The 20,183-nt window shown below is 41.6% G+C and overlaps 1 protein-coding gene across 1 annotated transcript in view; it reads right to left on the minus strand.

The window, feature by feature from the left end:
• The window catches only part of SUSD1 (sushi domain containing 1), a 36,812-nt gene extending 17,862 nt beyond the window's left edge, over positions 1–18,950 (minus strand). The window contains exons 1-11 of the mRNA XM_072359946.1: positions 18,746–18,950; positions 17,397–17,510; positions 16,627–16,782; positions 16,254–16,406; positions 15,324–15,500; positions 13,550–13,729; positions 12,494–12,673; positions 2,897–2,991; positions 2,473–2,662; positions 1,498–1,592; positions 326–512 (exon numbers count right to left, since the gene is read on the minus strand). Coding sequence (XP_072216047.1) covers positions 326–512; positions 1,498–1,592; positions 2,473–2,662; positions 2,897–2,991; positions 12,494–12,673; positions 13,550–13,729; positions 15,324–15,500; positions 16,254–16,406; positions 16,627–16,782; positions 17,397–17,510; positions 18,746–18,827 — 1,609 coding nt within the window. The 5' untranslated portion in view covers positions 18,828–18,950. The remainder of the gene's footprint in view (positions 1–325; positions 513–1,497; positions 1,593–2,472; positions 2,663–2,896; positions 2,992–12,493; positions 12,674–13,549; positions 13,730–15,323; positions 15,501–16,253; positions 16,407–16,626; positions 16,783–17,396; positions 17,511–18,745) is intronic.
• Between the last annotated feature and the right edge of the window lie 1,233 nt (positions 18,951–20,183).

The raw sequence follows: 20,183 nt of genomic DNA on the forward strand, positions 1-20,183 counted from the left end.
AGTGACGTAGCACCTAACAATGCAGGGAACTGGCCCTCTCTCCCCTAGGTACCACTCTTGCATCTAACCCACCAAGCTATCTTTTCCCTGCCATGCAAAAATGATGCTTCAAAACTCTCCACTCCATTTCTCTCCCCCTTTACCTGCTGGAATGCCAACAGTACTAGATCTGTGAAAGCAAATATTAATTGCAGAATTTTAAGCATGGAAAGAGCCCTTTTGCCAGCCCACCATTCAACATGGAGACGAACCAGGCTATATCACCTGAGTCTCTTGTACCTAATAGGTCCTTTTGAAAACACAAAAAATAACTGGCAGGACCTACCTGTGATTTGTGTTGTCATGGAAACCAGCAGTGAAAAATTCAAAGCTACCATGGATATATTAATGGAGTAGTTGGTGCCTGGATGCAAATCGAAACAAACTTCTGGAGCCTGCTTGCGTGTGGTAAGGTTGAAGGTCATTTCATGAAAGAACTCCTTCTGATACCAACGCTGGCCTTGCACATGAAACTGTAACCAAACAATCACAGCATGCAAATTGTACTGTTTTAATATATTACTTACATTTGTTCACCTCACTCTTATTTAGAAGGAATAGAACAAAAACACATCACTGAATAGAGTGCCAAAACTGCCGGCACTGCCAGTTGTTCATACGTGTAGAAAATATGACAAGTGCAGTCCTCCTGTTGATCATCTCTAACACTGTGATAGTGCTTCCACTTCTCCTCCTAGTCTGTCTTTCCTATTTTCTACTGGAACCGTAACTTCCCCCAAGTCTCTCTTTCCTCCTAACATACAGGCTTCTAGTAATGGTGCACTTTCAATGCCACTATATCTTCACGGTGCACAGTGATGCGTTACAAAAGTAAGCTCACATGCATACATGCGTGGTTTAGCAAGGAGGAACAAGTGAAAATTAAGCAACTTTAATCTATGCCAAAATGCCAAGTGCCCTTCAGTATGTTCTGACAAACAGCCATAGCTCCAGGAAAACTTACAGACCCATTGTTCTAATTTCAGCTGGATTTTTGGTGTGGTTGTTTTCTTGTTGAAGTCACAAATGATTGTGAAGTTTTTAACTTAAGTCTTTTCCTGATACTTCAATAAATCAAAACTGAACTGCTTGATTTATTTTGTTCCTGCCCATAGTCCTTTAAAAGGATCTTATGCCTTTGGATAAACAATGAGCACCACCTAAAACATGGAGGTTTGAGACAACAGGTGGTCAGAGTCCTTGTAGAGGCAGTTCACAAAGAAAAGACAAGGAAGCCAGTAGGGACATCACAAGGCAGAGTGTACTGCCTGGAATGGGAACAGCCTTGTCTGGGGCTGGAGTGAGACAAGGTTGCTATGAAGCATACTCCCTGGCTTTTTTATGGGAGACAGCAATAGAACAAGGAACAGGTGACAAGGTTATTCACATATGATTGACATACACTTTTTCTTAGAGAGGTAAAAGAGTCTTAGATTCAAATTACAGATTATTACTTACAAAGTATCTGTCTTCCATATCAGCTCCCCTTACATTTCTCCGCCATTTCAAGCAGGTATCATTAAAAATTAACACGTTATTGAAGGCTTCCTTTACTGTAGAAACAATGATAATAGAGAGAAACTTATTACAGCAACTTCACATTCCTCAACAATTTGAATGCAGGCAGATGAAATAAAGAAGAATCCACTTCTAATAATCTTCAGAGTAGGAAGGGAGGGTGTAATGACAAAGATCTAGTGGTTCAGAGTTTCTGATGGAAATAAAGTTATCAAGGAATCATTTGTGACAGCTGCTGCCCTTCAGGAAAAAAACTCTTGAGAATTTAAAAAAACAAAACAAACAAACAAAAAAAACCACACAAATATTTCAAAGACATTCATTTCTCAAGGTCTGTCCTCTTACAACTAAAATATCAGAAGGCAAGCTTCAGATTTCCATGACCAAAGTATTACAGAATCCTGCAGTTAGAACATGCCTTTCGCAGTTTCTGAAAAGCTGCCAGAACATTGCTCATCAGCACTAACCATAAGGACGTTATCTGTAATGCTCACGTCACTTAGATCAGTATCACACAACTCTACCACAGTGAACTATCCCACAGAACTGGTTATAAAGACATGGAACAGAAAATAGTAACCACTGTGCCATGGGCTGATATCCTTGCATGCAGCCAGCAATGCCACTGTACCAATCCTGCCAAAAGCTAAGGACAAATTCTGAAAAAGCATGTTTCCCATTTTTTTCTGAAGGGCACTTACTGTCACAGCTCTGAGTACAGGTTCAGCGGCTAAAGTGAGGAGAAAGAAAAGCACCTGCAGAAAAAGATGGTGATGAAGGTGGCCACACTTCTGTAGTGAACAAAAAGGATCCTGTCTAGCAAAAAACTGTTAACCTCTCTGCAAGGATCCAACAGTTAATTCTGCACCAGATTAAATTCTTCTACGAGCACAGTGAATACAAAACAAAACCTACCCTTTGTTTGAACTGCTACTGTAACTGAAACAGGTACATTTGTGGAAGAGATGGTAGTAATATTCACCACGTAGTTACTGCCAGAGTTGAGGTCTAAACACACCTTTGGATTATCTTCGTTCATAGTGATGTTAAGTATCACATCTTCTGAGAATGCCTTTTCATCCCATCGTCGGCCGAGAACATGAAACTGTCGAAGGGTTAACAAAAATAATTTTGCAAAAGGTTGTGTCTCTCCAAAATTCAGGATAGGTATATGTTTCGTTCCTAGAACAGTCACATTCAGGTTCCTGTGTGGCTCATGGGGAAGAGTGAGCCAAGAACTCACCATACAAACAAAACCCACAGAAATGATCTCCAGTAGTGACTCACTGAAAGTAACTAGAACAAGGCTTCTCTTAGCCTCAAATGCTGCCTCACTTACTGTGTAAGTTTTCTGCACTCCCAGTCTTCCAGTTTTCATTTGCCACTTCAGACAAGTTTCATTGAATACAGTCAAATTACTGAATAGTTCCTCCTCTGTGAGAACAAAAAACAGTTAACAGAACAAAAATAGTTACTATTTCTCACATAGACCTCAATATGTTTGGAGCAACTGTTTATTTCTGCACTTTCCCAGTTTCTTTCATAAATGGTAAATAAAACAAAGCAGGCAGAAATTGGGTGGCAAGATTAGCCTTAACTCTTAAAATCAAAGTGCGAGGTTAAATGAAAAAGCACATTCTGATCTAATGGCTGTAAAGTTCTTAAACACGGAGCTACCATCATATAAAATATCATGAATAATGAAAACAAAAAGGAGCTAGGTCATTCAACCCATCAGACTTCAGGGGGACCAGAACCCAGACAAAAGAACAACCAAGTAGAGAGATTCTGCTCTGCTTTGGTTGCTTCTCTTAGTCATAATACACTGCACTCATATCATCAGCAGGTACTCCTGGACAGATACATCCATTAACTTGTGCTTATGACACTATTATAGTGGTAAAAACTAAAAACAAAGAGCAAGAAACAATGCCCCAGTTCCACAACTAATGCCACCTGTTCTATACTCTCCTTGAACTTGGCTGCCAGCATCTGGCTCTCATGAGATGCAATGTTCTTTTTATGCATGAGCCATTCACAAATGAACCTGAAAACTTTGTAGACCATTGAATCTCATACATTAGAAACTGCATTAAACAGCAAAGAAAAAAGGCAACATGTATTAAAAGATCTTTTCACAACTAAAAAGGGGTAAGCCAATTTAAAAACAAACCCTCATTTACAAACCCAGATTTGTCTCGTGTCTCAGAGAAATAGCATGGCCAGAAAGAACTACTCATCCATTCTTTTTATAGTCATTTCTCTCACTGAAGTCATCAGACACAGAGCAGTTGCCTTCACATGACAAGATAATCAAATATCTTCCCAAAGGCAAGAACATAGCTGGATGGAGTTTACATTGACAGGGAAGGTATCTGATCCTCTCCTTGCCTTCACAAGCCCTCAAATATGTCACTGCAAAATTCTGCCGCATTTTCTTATCAGATTTACTACCATGAACAAGGTCATACAAATCCAAGCTGATGCTGATTCTAAGCCAAGATACCCTTACTAGCTACTGAAATCACAAAGTGGATTTATATGACAGCCATGGTTGAAGCTTCAGAAACATTCATGAATAAGTTGGTGTAATGCCCTGGTGTAAAGGCAGGCACAGCTCCTCCTCCATAAGTCCACTTCACTACTATTTCATGTGAGTCCTTCATTGCACACAGACATTAATCTGTCACTGAAATAAAGGAATATAGAGGCAAATCCCCCAAATTCCTATTTTGAAGATGCTATTTAGAACTGAAATGTAACAGTTAAAGCACTTAAGTACAGCCCTTGGCTTTTGTTGTTGTTTTTCTTTTTTTTTCTTTTTTCTTCTCTCTTTTCTTTTCTTTTCTTTTCTTTTCTTTTCTTTTCTTTTCTTTTCTTTTCTTTTCTTTTCTTTTCTTTTCTTTTCTTTTCTTTTCTTTTCTTTTCTTTTCTTTTCTTTTCTTTTCTTTTCTTTTCTTTTCTTTTCTTTTCTCTTTTCCCTTTTCTTTTCTCTTTTCCCTTTTCTTTTCTCTTTTCCCTTTTCTTTTCTCTTTTCCCTTTTCTTTTCTCTTTTCTCTTTTCCCTTTTCTTTTCTCTTTTCCCTTTTCTTTTCTCTTTTCTCTTTTCCCTTTCCCTTTCCTTTCCTTTCCTTTCCTTTCCTTTCCTTTCCTTTCCTTTCCTTTCCTTTCCTTTCCTTTCCTTTCCTTTCTTTTCTTTTCTTTTCTTTTCTTTTCTTTTCTTTTCTTTTCTTTTCTTTTCTTTTCTTTTCTTTTCTTTTCTTTTCTTTTTATTAAAGCTGCCACAAAACTATTTTCAAACAATACCAACATCCCCAAGTGTCCAGCAAACAGATGCTTCACTCACTAGATCAGTTTTTCCTACCTACTAACTCATTTATATACCCCCATTCCAGGCTGTCATTAAATACCAAATTGCTGTTGAAACTTTCCTCTCCTGCAGGAGAGAGGAAAAAAAGAACCTGCATGCCATCCCCACAGCAATTTCTTTACAGCTGGCTGCGTGATTCACTGCATTTAAATGTTTATTCCTGTTACTTGTCTCACAGCAATGCCTAGAAATTTCATGGTATTAGCGCTGCTGCCCTAACACAGAATGAAAGAACACATCCAACTCTTTTCTTTTTTTTTTTTTTTTTAAATCAAGCACTTCAATTTAATAAATCATTTTTACTGAGAAATGGGTGGCAGTGGTCACCCACATAGAGTATAGCAGGAAGGGAAATACTGATTTAGCAGAGGGTTGTTAGGGTAGTATGATTAAGCTGTGGTTGGACTTGATCTTTAAGGACTTTTCCACCCTGATGACTCTACCTATGATTCTACTTACATACACACGAAAATGCAAAACAAGAAGGGATTAAAAAAAAAAAAAAAAAGCAATCTCTGAAATTGCTCAGGAAGACAGTGAAAAACTGACAGTATGAGGTATTCAAGCAAGGAAACATGTCTTATATAGTGGCCTCCTTGGAAGGAAGCAAACAGCACTAGTAGCATTTTTTATTCTGTAGCTACACCTGTCTGTACTGTCAAGAGTTCCGCACTTTTCCAAAGGACAAGGCCACCATGCATTTACCATATGCCCATAGTATAGCTGGCAGACTTTTCACAGGTACTAAAAATTTCAACCTGTGATTGGCCAGTTAGGACACTGGATGCCAATGCTGCTGAGCTGGCGCCCAGTTTACCTTCACAACATCCATCCCATCCCAAAGGAAAGGGTCCTCAAAACCACACACAAATGGCCAAGCATCAGAGGAACAGTCTGGAAAAAGACCCTGGGTGAGTCAGACACTGAAAGGCAAGTCTGGAATAGGGCTGAGAGACACAACTAACACCTGGCTATCAGCTTCCAGGAAAGGCAGGTGCTGGTTAACAGAGCACAAATGGGAGAACACAAAAAGCAAGCAACAGAGTGATTCAGCAGTGCAGCAAGACCATGGAGGGTGAAATCATGCTAGCAAAACCACAGAAACTGACTGTAAGAAGAAAAAGAAGAAGTGAAGATCAATGCCTTCTTTGCTCCATTTTTAAAAGCATTGCTAGGAAGAATTTCTCCCTCTGCTTGAGCGCACAGAAAAACCTTCATATTAATTACAGCCAATACGTAAACACCTGCACTGTCACGCTGACCTTCTGAAACCTGGTGCTGTTGCACTCTTATATCCTCAGCCTCTGTCAGTTCAGGCCCCAGCACTCAACTGTTATTTGCAGAATCTGAGTGAAACATAATAGGCAGACAATGTATGTCTGAACAGTCATTAAGACCACATGACTTCTTTCACATATACCATCCATTAGTCCTCAGTTGAAAAAGCACTTGACTGCCACTAAGGTGAGCCTGAGGTACATTTTACCAAAGAGATACTCCCCAGCTTGCTTGAATAAAAAATGATATTTACCAGCACGCAGACAGAACCAGCTTCAACCTGCCATTCTGCCCTTTGCAGGTAGCTAAAGGGATATCCACACATGCACATGAGTCCACAGGCTGTTTTTCACTCACCCACACAATTTATGAGAGATAAAAAATATTGTCTTCCTTTTTTCATATGCTTTTCACTTTCTACCCCGTGAAACCTGTGAAAGACTCTGCAAATGCCGCCTGCTACTAACATGTATTACACACATGTTCAGACAAACAGTATCTCAAAAGGGACTTCTGCTCAATCCGCTTCAAGGCACCTGTTCCACAGCATACAGGAAAATCCATTTTCCATGGTACGTTTTTTGCAGGTATACACAGAATTTATTTTAGAAAGAGACACCCTCAGCATTTGTACCTATCTTGAAATGTAGTGTGTTGTTTTTTTAAGAGGTTTTTGTTCATTCTTGCTTCCGGCTTAATTAAGATTACAAATTTTCACCTCCTGCTCTAAAATTACACAGAGAAAACCCACAAAAAACAGCAAGTCTGTAGGCAGAAGACAACCACATGGCAAGGAGACAGATAGTAATGATTTACTGTTTCTTTGGTCTAGAAATGTTACCAGAAAACAATCACGTGCAGTGTATTTCATGTACTGAACAAGACTACCAAAAATCATAAAGAGATATGGCTGTAAGTCTACTTACAGTGGAAAGATGTATCAGTCAATAGTGTGAGATTAGATGGGATTACCTGGATTGGGACTAGAAATGCATATCATCTACTCCATAGGTGAAAGAGGTTCTATAGACTGCTATGTGCCAATCACAAGCTGGTTTCAAACAAGCAAAAAGCCTAAGCAGTTCAATGAGCAAAAAGCTGTACTTCTTTTATTTTACTTTATTTACGTGTTGCCGGGCTGTGTATCGCTTTGATCTAAGGAGCAGCACCTCCCAAAACAGACTCCACCTGTGCTTTTCCAAGCAGTTAAAGACATTATTTGATTGCCACACGTCTGGATTTGACATATCCAATTAGCCCTTTGCAAGAACTCAGGCCACTCAGGTCCTGTTCATTGATGACTATAATTATCATAATTGTTTTGATGGGGTCCTTATTCCTACAGAACCGTGTGTTTTGAATCAGTGCCTACAGATGTGAGTGACACCTTTTCTATTAAGATCATATCTCCTGGCATGAATTACTTACACATGGCTGGGAATAAAAATTAGGAGGAGAATGACATTTAAGCCATTCACTGATGTGTGGAAATTACTGACACTGCCAACAGAGAGACATCCCAGCTGTCTTTCTGTATTTATTGCACAATTGAAAATGTAAGAACTGACATCTAGCTAGAGGGGAAAACAGCCAGTGGGAATAAGGATAAAACACAGGGGAAAAAGGGAAAGTGAAAGCAAATGAAAAACAACTCCAAATGAAAAAGTGAGTTACTAAAACACCTCAGAAGAGGAAATTAGTACTCCCATACTGCAAAGGAGTCTTGGAAAAAAGCGTGGTACAAGGTCAGGATGGACTGGGCTCTGAGCACCTGATGGAGCTGTAGGTGTCACTGTTCACTGCAGGACAGGTGGACCAGATGACCCTTAAGGGTCCCTTCCAACTCAATTCTATAATTCTATGAAATCATGAGTAAAATCTGAACGTGGAAAAACAAGGAAGGACCATCTTTTCAGCTGTAAAATAAAGATAATATCCATGCAACTGAGAGGGTTTAAAGTACACAGGTGTGGAAAATCTGCCATGCCTTCTCTGGACTGATTCATTAAGCTGCTCTTTCTTCCATGCCTTCATATCTCTAAAAAAGCATTTATAAGAAATCAGCAAGTATATCCATCTCATAGGGTTTTCAGTGTTGACACACAATAGACATTTGGGACATAGCTATATTCATAACACTCAGGTTTCAGAAGTCAAGACATGCAGCCAATCCCTATTTGTAGATATGGAGCCACATCACAGAAGAATGAAACATTTTGAAACATAAAATTAATCTTTAGAGAAAAAGAGACAGTTCACAACGTATTAAGTATGAAGCACTGTAAAAAAGAGCATGCATGTGTAAAGTTAAGATACATAAGAAGCTCCAACATCAGCATGAGATACACTGCATGCTGATAAGGGAGAGGAGAAGCTTCAGTTTGAGTTCCAGGTTCATAGTATGTTGGGGCTGAATCACCTTTTCCCCTGTGCACTAAAACCTGCAAACTGCTGACATCTGTACTGCCTGACTCTACTTTTGGAGGCTCTCACAACCAATCAGTAAAAAGTCTGTGCTGTCAGACTTGGCACTAAAGGGAACAGGGGTTAAATTCCCCTTTTGACTACCAGCAGCTATTTCCTACTGCCTGAATTTTGGATTGCTCTGCAAGGAATGTGCACCACCTTCCTACACAGGTCAGATCCATCTTTTTTTTCATGCTCATGTATTCTTCCTTCCCATGTGCGGCAGCTGCTTCCATTGCATAGGATTCATTTTATTTAACACATCCAGGAAAGCTTTAGTAAATGCATTTCTAAAGAATATAGTGAATGGGGATACTGAAAACTTATTTAAATACTGAGAAGCTATTATTTAACACAAATTTTCATTGGATAAAAATAAGGAAACTGGGTAAACTGTTTTCCTTTCTTAGATCCCTTATTGTCACTGCCCTCATCAATAGATGTTAAGCATAGTACTGCAATGAACAACCCATGCAGAAGACAAGCATAGAGGAGTTTTCTGGGACTGTAATAATGAAGAGCAGTTTGCAGGTGACAACAAGATCTGCCTGGGGATAGGAAAGCCTTACAATGGGACATGGACAAGGTGGGCCTCTTCTCCTTGGTAACAGCAATGGGACAAGAGGGAATGGCTGCAAGCTGAGCCAGGGGAAAAGTCAGGTTGGATATTAGGAAAAATTTATTCTCCAAAAGAGTGGTTAGGTACTGTAATGGGCTGCCCAGGAATGTGGTGGAATCACTGTCCATGGAGGTACGCAAGAAACACAGATGTGGTACTAAGGGACATGGTTTAGTGCATAAATATTGGTGGTAGGTGGATATGTTGGACTGGGTGATCTTGGAAATCTTTCCCAACCTTGGTGATACGGTGATTCCATGATTCTATACATTGTAGCCAGAGCTAGGGCAAATTCTTACAGGAAGATAAATGAAAACTCTCCACAACAGGGCTATCTCTAGGTCTTCAGAGTAGGAAATTGGAAGAAGGGGACTCTGTGAACAGAACCAAGAGAGCTGCAATAGGAACCATTTTCCTCAAAAATATGAAGTTTATCCAATTATCATACGAAAGTGCTCTAGACACTCTCTTTTCTGCATACAAAAGTAATTACTTTTAATTTTCCCTGCATGTTCAAGAGGCAAGGTCTCAAAAGTTAGGTTGGATGGGCTGGTGTACATAAGAGCATATACACACATATAAGGAGGGGAAAAGTTTTTACATCACTGTCATCACTTCCTGACATTTAATTAAGAAGCTCTTGTATCCAAGCTTGCTAAAAGGCAGAACCAACTCAATTTACTCTTTCATTTCAAATATGCTCCAACACCTCTCCCCATTCTTCTCAAATAAAAGTTACTCCTTGAAACTTGGCAATGGCTTGGAACATACACTGCACACTGTACCCTTTGCAAGTGCAGATTTGGGAGCAAACAGATATAACCAAGGCACCAATTATCACAGCTACAATGAATTTCCACTCAACAACAAAAAGCAGAGTGGGAAGGACTGATTTTATGAATTTCCATTCAATAAAGAATGCAAACGTAGTTCTTATGTAACCATACGTAACACTTGGTGCTCATAAGTAAAACAATCTGTTCAGATGAGATAAACATTACTACCAAAACTAGCTCAGCTTGGACAGTTTCTTCTCCAAAATTCCCAACAAGCAGAAAACAAAGCTTCTTACTGTAGACTACCTTCTATTCCACTGCTGCATGCTATAGCATGCTATACCTAAATCCCTTCCCTGAAACAAACTAAAATATGATTCCCACAAGAGTACCTTATTTTCCCTCTCAATAGAAGATCCCAGATTTGCCAAGTAATTTCCTGAAACAAAAATAAATGAAATGACAGATTCCTCCTCCACAGAAGAAAAATAAGCATTTCCAGGACAAGCTGTACAGGATGTCCAGACTTACATATTCATTATGATGGACAGTGAGCATTTAACTGCTGATAAGTTCCCGGCACTTCAATCTCATGAGTTTACATCAAGGGTTAAGAAAAAAGGCTGCACTTCAGCTGACTACTGCCAGATTTCACTGCTGATGGTTCATTCCAATCAGCACCCCTAAGTAAAATTAATTTTTAAAAGCAATTTTTGAAATATTTAAAGTAGATACTTTTAAATGTTCACAAACACACAATACTCCAAGGATTTCAGTCAAAAAGGAATGCAAATAAAAGGCATTCCATTGCAGTGGCTGACTGAGACGTTATTACTGGTCAATAGGAAGATGTCTGAGGGAATTCCTTAACCTCTTCCCTACTTCTAATGAAGTTTTCTAGGCAGTAGAAAAAAAGAAATGTTTTCCTTTTTACTATAACAGAACTTATTTTGGAATGTTGCGTGATTTTCTTCCAGTGTAATGAGAGAACACTGATTAATCATGGACACCTTCAAGGTCATGCACATCTGAAAGACACTCACTGAAATTTCATTTCGTTTGAAAGTCACTCGTCACTGCTAACGAGTATTAAAAACATACTACTTTAAGGGGTTGAAAACCTTTGCACTAATTTCTCATTCATAATTTCTGTTTCGGATGACCCTTCCTGTTTCCATTCCACTTGTTCACAGCTACATTTTTTTTGCTGTCTAGCTTAACAGCTACAGCTGGAATCCACCTTTCTGTCTCCTACAAAGCCCCTCCTGAAATCCATAGTACTCCTGTGCATGCACTCTGCAGGTTTGGGCCCTTCAAAGCTTTCAGTGCTTGAGATACCTCTTGGCATCGCAGAAACGTATCCACCTGATTAACCTACCCAGTCCACATAGTGCTCCCTTCAAAGCCAATTCAGAAAACAGAGCCATGCAAATTGCTTAAATCAAACACGAATTGTGAATTCTAAACAACAGCCATTCCGTTTTCCACCAGGGCACTATAAGAAGTGAGAGAACTGTTTTTCTGTGTGCTGATTTTATGTGATGTCACATGGTTCGTATCCCCAGTGCATCCCCAAGACATCAAGTGAGGCAACAGAGGCATCAAGTGGCAGTGCTTTGTACAGGTTTGGGTCTGTGAAGTAGCAGCAGTCGAAGGCACATTTCCAGTCCTTCTGGAAAACACATGGTGGAAATAAAGCCGGAGGTTCATTGTCATCTGCAGAAGACAGCGCTGCTGCTTAGAAATGAGATCTGGACTGCCACAAAGATACCACATTAAACCGCTTTCATACAAAGAACAGCACTTGAGCACAACTGCCAAACACCTGCTAATTCTTAACTGTTATTTATATGTCATTATGTCCTGCTTCCAAGACCACGTGAAACAGACAGCACCTTCCTCACAAACCTCCCTTCTCGGCTCTCATTCTTTTGAAAGAAAATCCTCTTCAACTGAAATTCAGAGAAGCAGATTTGGCTGACAAGGCAACCCTAAACCAAATCTATTCTGCGTATTAGGAGGGGAGAAGAGAAAGGACTACTGAATTCCACCAGCTTTACTGTAACACCCATTGCAATGACCCTATCAGGCCCCCAGCAGAGTGTTACTAAATCCCACTTTCTCTACTGTTTTCTGTCTTTTAATGCTAAGGATTCAATGCAGCAGTGGAACTGCAGTTGTATGAGTCCCTTCCAGTTTGAGATAAAAAGCAAGGCAGCTACAGAAAGATCTAACCACAAGCTCCACTAGAAACTGCTGTATGTTTAACATTGTTTTTCTTGACTTTTCCACCACAAAGTACTACCATGTTCTATCCATTGAAAATTAAAAAAGGATTTCTTGCCTTCCATTCACGCTACCTCAAGAACAGGAATTAGAAACTATTTAAATAGCATATCCCAGAAGAATTTCCAACAGTAATATTTACCTTTGCATGTGTAAGTAATACTCTCCCACTTCTGATCCAGTGTGCATTCTGAAAAATTCCTCTCTCCAGTGAAATAATATCCTTCTTTACACTTATAGAACACTCTGCTCAACAGAGTGGTAGAATTGTCCCAGATGATTTCTGTGTGTGGAATCAGCAAAGGTTTGCCACAATCTATTTCTGGGACAGAAAAAAACACACATGATGTGATGAGGGGCAAAAAATACCACTCCATAACTACAGCTATACACACAGCCATCCAGTAATGAGATTGTAAAGCAGAGATGCAGAAGTACATGTATGTGTAAGAGGGAAAACCCCCTATTTAGGTAGGCAGCCCTGGACAAGAACAGTAAGAAAGATTTTAATAGTAGGGAGACTACGTTTCATTGCAATGAAGAGAAGACCTGGCTTTGCTGGATTGAGTTGTTGGGACACTGCGTTGCAAATGAGTGAGTAAAACTGTGCCTGTGTAAAAACTAACTGAAGACTGTACTTACCCACATTTCTGGGGAGGTAAAGCGCATTTTTTAATGTACGCTTATGTTTCCTCTTAACAAGGAAACTGGTAGGCTACACTCTTCATAACAATAAAATCATTTATAAATCATGTCAAATAACAACTACAAGTTTCAGCAATCACAGTTAGCAACTGGAAGCTGTCTGAACAAGGGAATTCTAAGGGGAAGCTAACAGCTAGTGATGGTTCAAATTCTGAACAGAGGCTTCAACCATGGGCTAGATTCTAAGCTAGCAGCAATTTTGGGAGAATTATCATCTCATAGAGATCCCAAAATCTAGCATACAAAAAATGCCGAAAAAGTATCTTTTCTTATTAGAAGGGTAATTAAAAATTTAATGCACCTTCATTAGCATCACAGATAAAAGAAGCTCCTTATAATATGGCTGTCATTCTGATTGCACTTAATCTCCCAGAACACTGTGTATACCACATCCCCACATGAAGGTGTCTCTAACTGATGACTGTGTGGCTGCTTTACAGTAATGTCTGAAATGATATCTACCCTTGTTACTCTGAAGAAAGACTTGATTTACCTTTGCACACCAAATCAGCACCATCCCACTGTCCTCTGACATTGCACACTGCAGTCCGATTGCCACTTGCAATAAAGTAACCATGAACACAACTGTAAGTAACTTCACTTCCATACGTGGTCCCACTTAGAGATGTTTGGTGTGCATTTAAGATAGAAGGTGGAACTCCACAATCCACACCTATTGGTAGAAAGAAAGAAAGAGGAAAATAAACTGTTAGTCAGCAGCAGATGTCAGGATGGCTGCATTCATGTTTACCAATTTATTTCACTACTATCAATTCTCTTCTGCAGTTATCCAGTTCTCCCTCAAGTCCCCAGTGGCATGCCCCTGAAACAGACATAGCTGTATCTACTCCAGTGCTGCTTCCAAACAAAGTGAGTTATGTCCACCTCTCCCTCATCTGGCCAGCACCAATGGCCAGTTTAAGCATCACATGAAACAAACTCATAAATTACCATAGGAAGGAAGGCAAAAGACAAACTTGTTGATTTTGCTGAATGTGAAGACATTACATCTCGCCAGGAGAAATTCTTCAGTTAGTAATGATGAAAACTCATCGGGGAATTTGCTGGACCTTAATAATTATTTAAAGGTGCCTTTAAAGATATATAACTAAACATATTAATAATAATAAAAGAGAGAGTCAGGTTGGTTTCAGAAAAGGAGAAGTCTTGCTTGAAATCCAGGAGAAGACCTTGCAGTGCAGAGGGGAAATACTTAGTCTTTCCAACTCATGGGCTCTTTCTGGGGGTTTAATGTGTTTTATTTCAGTTAGCTACTGGAGGTGTGCTCAGAAACTTCAGCCTGATCTCCTGTTTGGCTGCAGAAATTTTAAAAAATTATGTGACAAAAATGTCACTGAAAAGTACTACTGAAAAAAGGCATCAATAATTCAGGAGAGCTGCACTCCACAAGGTTTCTTTCAGAAAGCTTCTAAGACAGAGAACTTCCTTTTCATTTATTTAATTCAGTGTCCTTATTACACGGGGAAAAAGAACAAAAACAAAAACAAAAACAATGAGTGACTTAAATTCCTTTGTTTTCAGTGTTCATGTATTTTATCACTCAGGAGTAATAATGTATCACTCAGCAGCCAATAATGTAGACGCCTGTATGCAGCAGCATTTCAACAAGATGTGTGATTACAATACCAAAGCAAACTGAGCTCCTAAAGAAGCTCAGGGAAAACTTCACATCCAAGAGATCTGAAAGTGTTGGATATCACAAAAAACTCCCAGCATCATGAAAGCTATCTGGAGATAAGGGGTGGCATAAAGTCTCTTTTGCAACCCTCACACAAAGCCTCAAAAGCTATCTGAGAAATCTTTGCTCATGAGGTCACTGTTTTTTTCCTAATGCCATGGCCTTTCCCACTACAGCAAACTAGGGGTTTTCTAGATAAGCACTGACACAGGAATACACCTGTACAAGTGTAAAGACCAGTACTGAAAATGTCATTATAAAAACAAGAAGTAATGCAATTTTATTATGTAATTATTAAAAAATAAGACTGCTCTCACAAGAAACCTTTATAAAGAATCCTGACAGAAGCAGGAATTCACTGTTTGTGCTACACGTGGCATACTGATTTTGAAGTGGATTGAAATCTTGTGGATACAAGCATCAAAACAGCTGGAATAACCTGTCCTCTTTTTCTCTCTCTTTTATTTTTCTTTTAAGTCTGCTACCTTTCCCCAGCACACTTCACCATCCATTTAAATCCTTAGCAGAGAATTCAATAAATGTATAAAACTACAAAAGCTCACTCCACCTTTACAGCTCAAAGTGGCAGGCTCCCAAACTCTGTCCGCAGTGCAATACGAGGACTTTCCCTCATTGCTGTAAAACCCTTCATTACATTCGTAGTGAACCGTGCTTCCTGGTAACAGGCTGTAGTTCCCCACAATGTAGCCGTGCTTCATTTCAGGAGGGGAGCCACATCTAATTTCTGCAAAAGAGCAGGATGGAAGCTTTAACAGCACAAAAACACAGCACATAACCAAAACTAAGCAGAGCGCTCCAGCTGGATAAACTGGGCAAACCAGGCCGTGAGTTTCACTGATGACTCTTGCAACAACAGGGAAAGAAGAGTTGAGTTACCAACGAGGCAGCTCCTTCTACCTGTAACACTTCTAGCTCTTTGCATCTATTAAGTCTACCCCAGGGAAGAAAGGAGGAGGAACATTTTCAAACTGAAAGGTTGTTTCGTTTTTTCCCCCTCCCAGCAATATAAAGCAAAGCAGTTCAATCAGGCAGGTGTCACAGTATGCAACAGATGGGTAAATAATTACCTTATTATTCCTCTCTCCGGGCTTGTTTTACTCACTTGATCTTTCCCAACAGCCATTTGTTCACCTCTTCCCTTCTCCTCAAGCAGTGTGATCATGTTGGCAAATGGTTACACCACATTTCTTTGCTATTTATAAACTAACCACATCATCTTTACAGCACTTCTGAGCTTTGCTGGTGCTGCACACCCGACCCACTGCTGAGAGTCTGTAGCAATCCCATCCCATGCTGACACTAACACAGGCATCACAGGAAAAAGTTGAACCCAAGGGGAAAAACCATCATTCAGCAGATCAAGCCCATGGAGATGGTTTCTGCCTGCTACTGAGAAGCACAGGTCACAGCAGGTGCTACTACATCACCAAAGGCCTGATTTTATCTGCTAGCACAAACAGCATCCAAAGGCTCTCACCTTTACATGAAGCACTGCTCTCATTTGGGTGAAAAGAATTCTCTCCATTTTCTAGTTTATAACCATCGTTGCAGTAACACTCATAGCTTCCTTCAGTATTAACGCACCTTGCATTGTAACCACACAGCCCAGGCTCCTCACATTCATCTATATCTAAAAAAATCAGAGAAACAATGCATGCAGTTCATAGCAAATCTTTCTTTTTTTAATGAATCACCAAAGGACCCAGCTATATAGAGAGTTTATGTGCATCATACAGCAGAAAGTGCTGTGATACAGCTTTGGGAAGCAATCTCTATGCGGATAAGAAAGACTCTTGAAATAGAAAACAGAGTTCTGTGTTCCTGCTGGCCAAGATTCCTTTGATGCCTACCTGTACAGTTGGTGCCATCATTGGGAATAAATGTCTTGTTGTTGTTGGAGGCCCGGAATCCATCCAGGCAAACGCAGTAAAAACTTCCATGTGTGTTATGACACAGCGTGTGATTTCCACAGATCTTGCTGGCTCCTATTTGGCACTCATCTTTATCTAAAAGCAGGTTTACAAACACATTGGAGAGAGATTAGAAATCAGAATATCCTCTGCACCTCCTTTGTGGAGTGGAGACCAGAGGTGAAGAACCTCCCTCTAACAAGTAAGCTATTACACATGCTCAGACACAGAACTTGACATCACTCCTGATACACAGACTGATTTGTTGTGTGAAATTGCACCAGAAGGGTGTTACGGTTAACCAACAATAGTAATAAAAAACATGGAACATCTCTCATAGGAAACACTCACACTTAACACATCTGTGTCTATTTGCACACTAAGAATAGGCTTTCAGCTTACAAAACTTAACTGTAATTACCCACTATCCTGAGATAACCAGAAAAAAAGTCAGTGAAGATTGCTGATTCTATGGTATAATCTAGTCCTCAGTTCAAGAATACATATGTTGAAAGGAATAATGAAGTCAAACTGATTTTTTTTTCTTTTTCTATTTTTTTTTTTTTTCTGGAGATTTGATAATAAATACAGAGTAAACCACTCCACAAATGACAAAGCTCTTACCACACTCTGAAGAATTCAGAAAGATTATCCAAAAGGTCATTTTAGGGATGCACATAATTTCTTGCCATTTTACTGACACAGCCTACCTTGGCAGTGGGTTCTTCCATTGCCCACAAATCCATAGTTACAGATACAGGCACTTTTTCCTTCAATTTGGTGACACGTAGCATGAATGTGGCAAGTTGCGCAGACATCTAAAACTGACCAGAACAAAAAGGAAAAAATTACTTCAAAAACTAAAATTAGGGCTATAAAATTGGTCTGCAATGGGTAGCTAGAACAGTCCTAAATGTAAATAAAACCAGTCCAGATTGGAACGCAGAACAAAATCCTATCTCCTCCTAGTTCATTTTCAAACTCGAAGGAAAACCATAGAAAAAAGGATTAAACAATGTAACTACAATAGTTTTCTTCACCCATCTCTTCCTGGACAGCAGGCCTGCTGTACTTCCATGGCAGCCATACTGGCTACTCATTTTGTTTCTATTATTTACTCACAGAATCATAAGAACGAATCACAGAATGTTAGGGTTAGGAAAGACCACTGAGATCACCAAGCCTATCCACCAGCCCACCCCCATCATGCTTGCTAGCCATGTCCCTCAGTGCACCAGGCTCTCTGTCAGGCTCTCTGGTGGTATCGTATTCATCAATACACAAACGCCATGAAAGGGATTCATAAAAATGACTGCACGCAACCTAATGCAGCGTAATTTGATAGGGATATATAAACTAAAATAACATTCAGAGTTAGTTACTTGCATTCATGCTTTTGGGGCACGTTGTGCCTTTCTCTCTGCTCTTTGCCAGTTTGTCTCTCTACCTTCAGGCACACATGGACTTTCCAAGAGACCAGTCAGTCACAGGACGGACGGGCTGCATGCAGAGCATGGCCACGCTCACAGCCGCTGTGTGTTTCGTGGGAGCAGCGGGCGCTGTCGCAGCAGTGTGAAGTTCTCACCTTCCTACGGCGGTCAGGGCTGATAGAGACGCTGTGGTTCTTACAAAATGCAGATCTTACCGCACGCGTTACAAAATTCTGTGTGTTTCTACACGGTTTCCAAACACGTATCATGCGTCAAGTCAGAAGGCAGCTGACGACACCAGCTAGCCCCGATGCCCCAGTCTCCGGTGGGTTCACCGGAGATTTCCCCTCACGGTGCACGGAACTCATGGGAAGCAGCACGGCTCCCACCCCAACCCCGCAGCTTTCACGCAAAAACCCCGTCAGCACCACCGCCACAGCCAACGCCGATTACAAAACCAAACTTAGAAGCTTTTTGAGGACGCCTCTCTACCTTCCGATCAGAGTCGGGAGCGCCCTCCTCAGATTGCTGCCGCGGGAGATACCGCGCTCCCACCCCCGCCGTCCACCAGCGGTGCACCCCCTCCCTTCAGCAGCCCCCCGCTCTCCCTGGAGCCGGGCCGCACTCACCCGGGAGCCCCGCTCCCAGCGGCAGCGCCAGAAGCAGCAGCAGCAGCCGCGGCCCCAGGTCCCGGCCGCGCCCCGCGCTCATCTCCCCGCCGCCTCCGCACCCCTCGCTGCCGCGCGGCCCCGGCGCCTCCGCATCCCCGAGCGGCGCGGAGGGAGTGAGCGGCTGCCCCCGGCCGAGACCGTCGCGCTGTGCCGAGCGCCTGCCCCCGACCCTTATCGCTTTGCCCTGGCCAAGCCCCTTTCGTCCCTCCAACGAAGAGCCCTTGCCCGCAAAACCCTCTTTCCCCCCAACCCCCCTTTCCTGGCACAACCCCTTCCTTCCCCAGGACACCGCCTCTGCCCCAGCCGGGCGGGTGGCAGCGCTGATAAGGGCTGCCGCGTTCTGCAGCGGCCGGCCTTCAGCGAAGGGGGCGGGGGGGGGGGGCACTCAGAGGGGAAGGTTATTTATGATTACTGGGAAAGGGGGAAGCACGACGGGAAGGTTGCCGTTCGCTCATGTATCCTGCTGGCACCCGGTGCTTGCTAGGGGACCTCTCACCCCTGTAAGCTGGACATACTGGTGGCAGAACTGGGAGACGGCAGCCACAGGATATGGAGAGCCTTGCATCCCTCAACACCAGCCGCTGCTAGAAGGGCACCTTAACACTATCACTAACACTAACATCTACAAATTCATGTGAATTATGTGTCTGTGCTTGGAATGGAGGAAATCTTTTGCCTTGTAGACCTTCCCTGAAGTACAGCCGTGTCCCCAAGTGCTATTTCTAATCAACACCAACAGACCAGGAGCACTTGCAGCCCGAAAGGCCAGCAGCATCCTGGGTTCCATCAATGGGTGGCAGGAGGGAGAGGGAAGGGTTTGTACCCCTCTGCTCTGCTCTTATGAGTTCCCAGCTGCAGCACTGTGTCCAGCTCTGGGGTCCCCAGCACAAGGAAGATGTTGGAGTGGATCCAGAGCCAGGCCAAGAAGACTGATCAATCAGAGTGCTGGAGCACCTCTCCTGTGAAAACAGCCTGAAGGAACTGGGCTTGTTTAACTTGGAGAAGTGAAGGCTGCACGAAGACTTCATTGTAGCCTTCTACTACTTAAAGGGAGTTCATAAACAAGAGGGGAAATAACTCTTTACATGGGTAAATAGTGATAGGACAAGAGCAAACTGTTTTAAAGAGGGGAGATTTAGATTAGACGTTAGGAAGGAAATTCTCCACAGTGAGGATGGTGAAACATGCTGCCCAGAGAAGGCGTGGGTGCCCCATCCCTGGAGGTGCTCAAGGCTGTGTTGGACTGGGCCCTGGGCAGCCTGGTTGGCTGGGTGGCAGCCCTGACAATGGTAGGGGTTGGAACTGCATGGGCTTTGAGGTCCCCTCCAACCCAACCCATTCTGTTATTCTATAACATATTGAAAGCGATTTGCAAAGGACATTCTTTTCCCCCCCT

Source organism: Excalfactoria chinensis, chromosome Z (genome assembly GCF_039878825.1).
Source record: "Excalfactoria chinensis isolate bCotChi1 chromosome Z, bCotChi1.hap2, whole genome shotgun sequence".
NCBI classification, from domain to species: Eukaryota; Metazoa; Chordata; class Aves; order Galliformes; family Phasianidae; genus Excalfactoria; species Excalfactoria chinensis.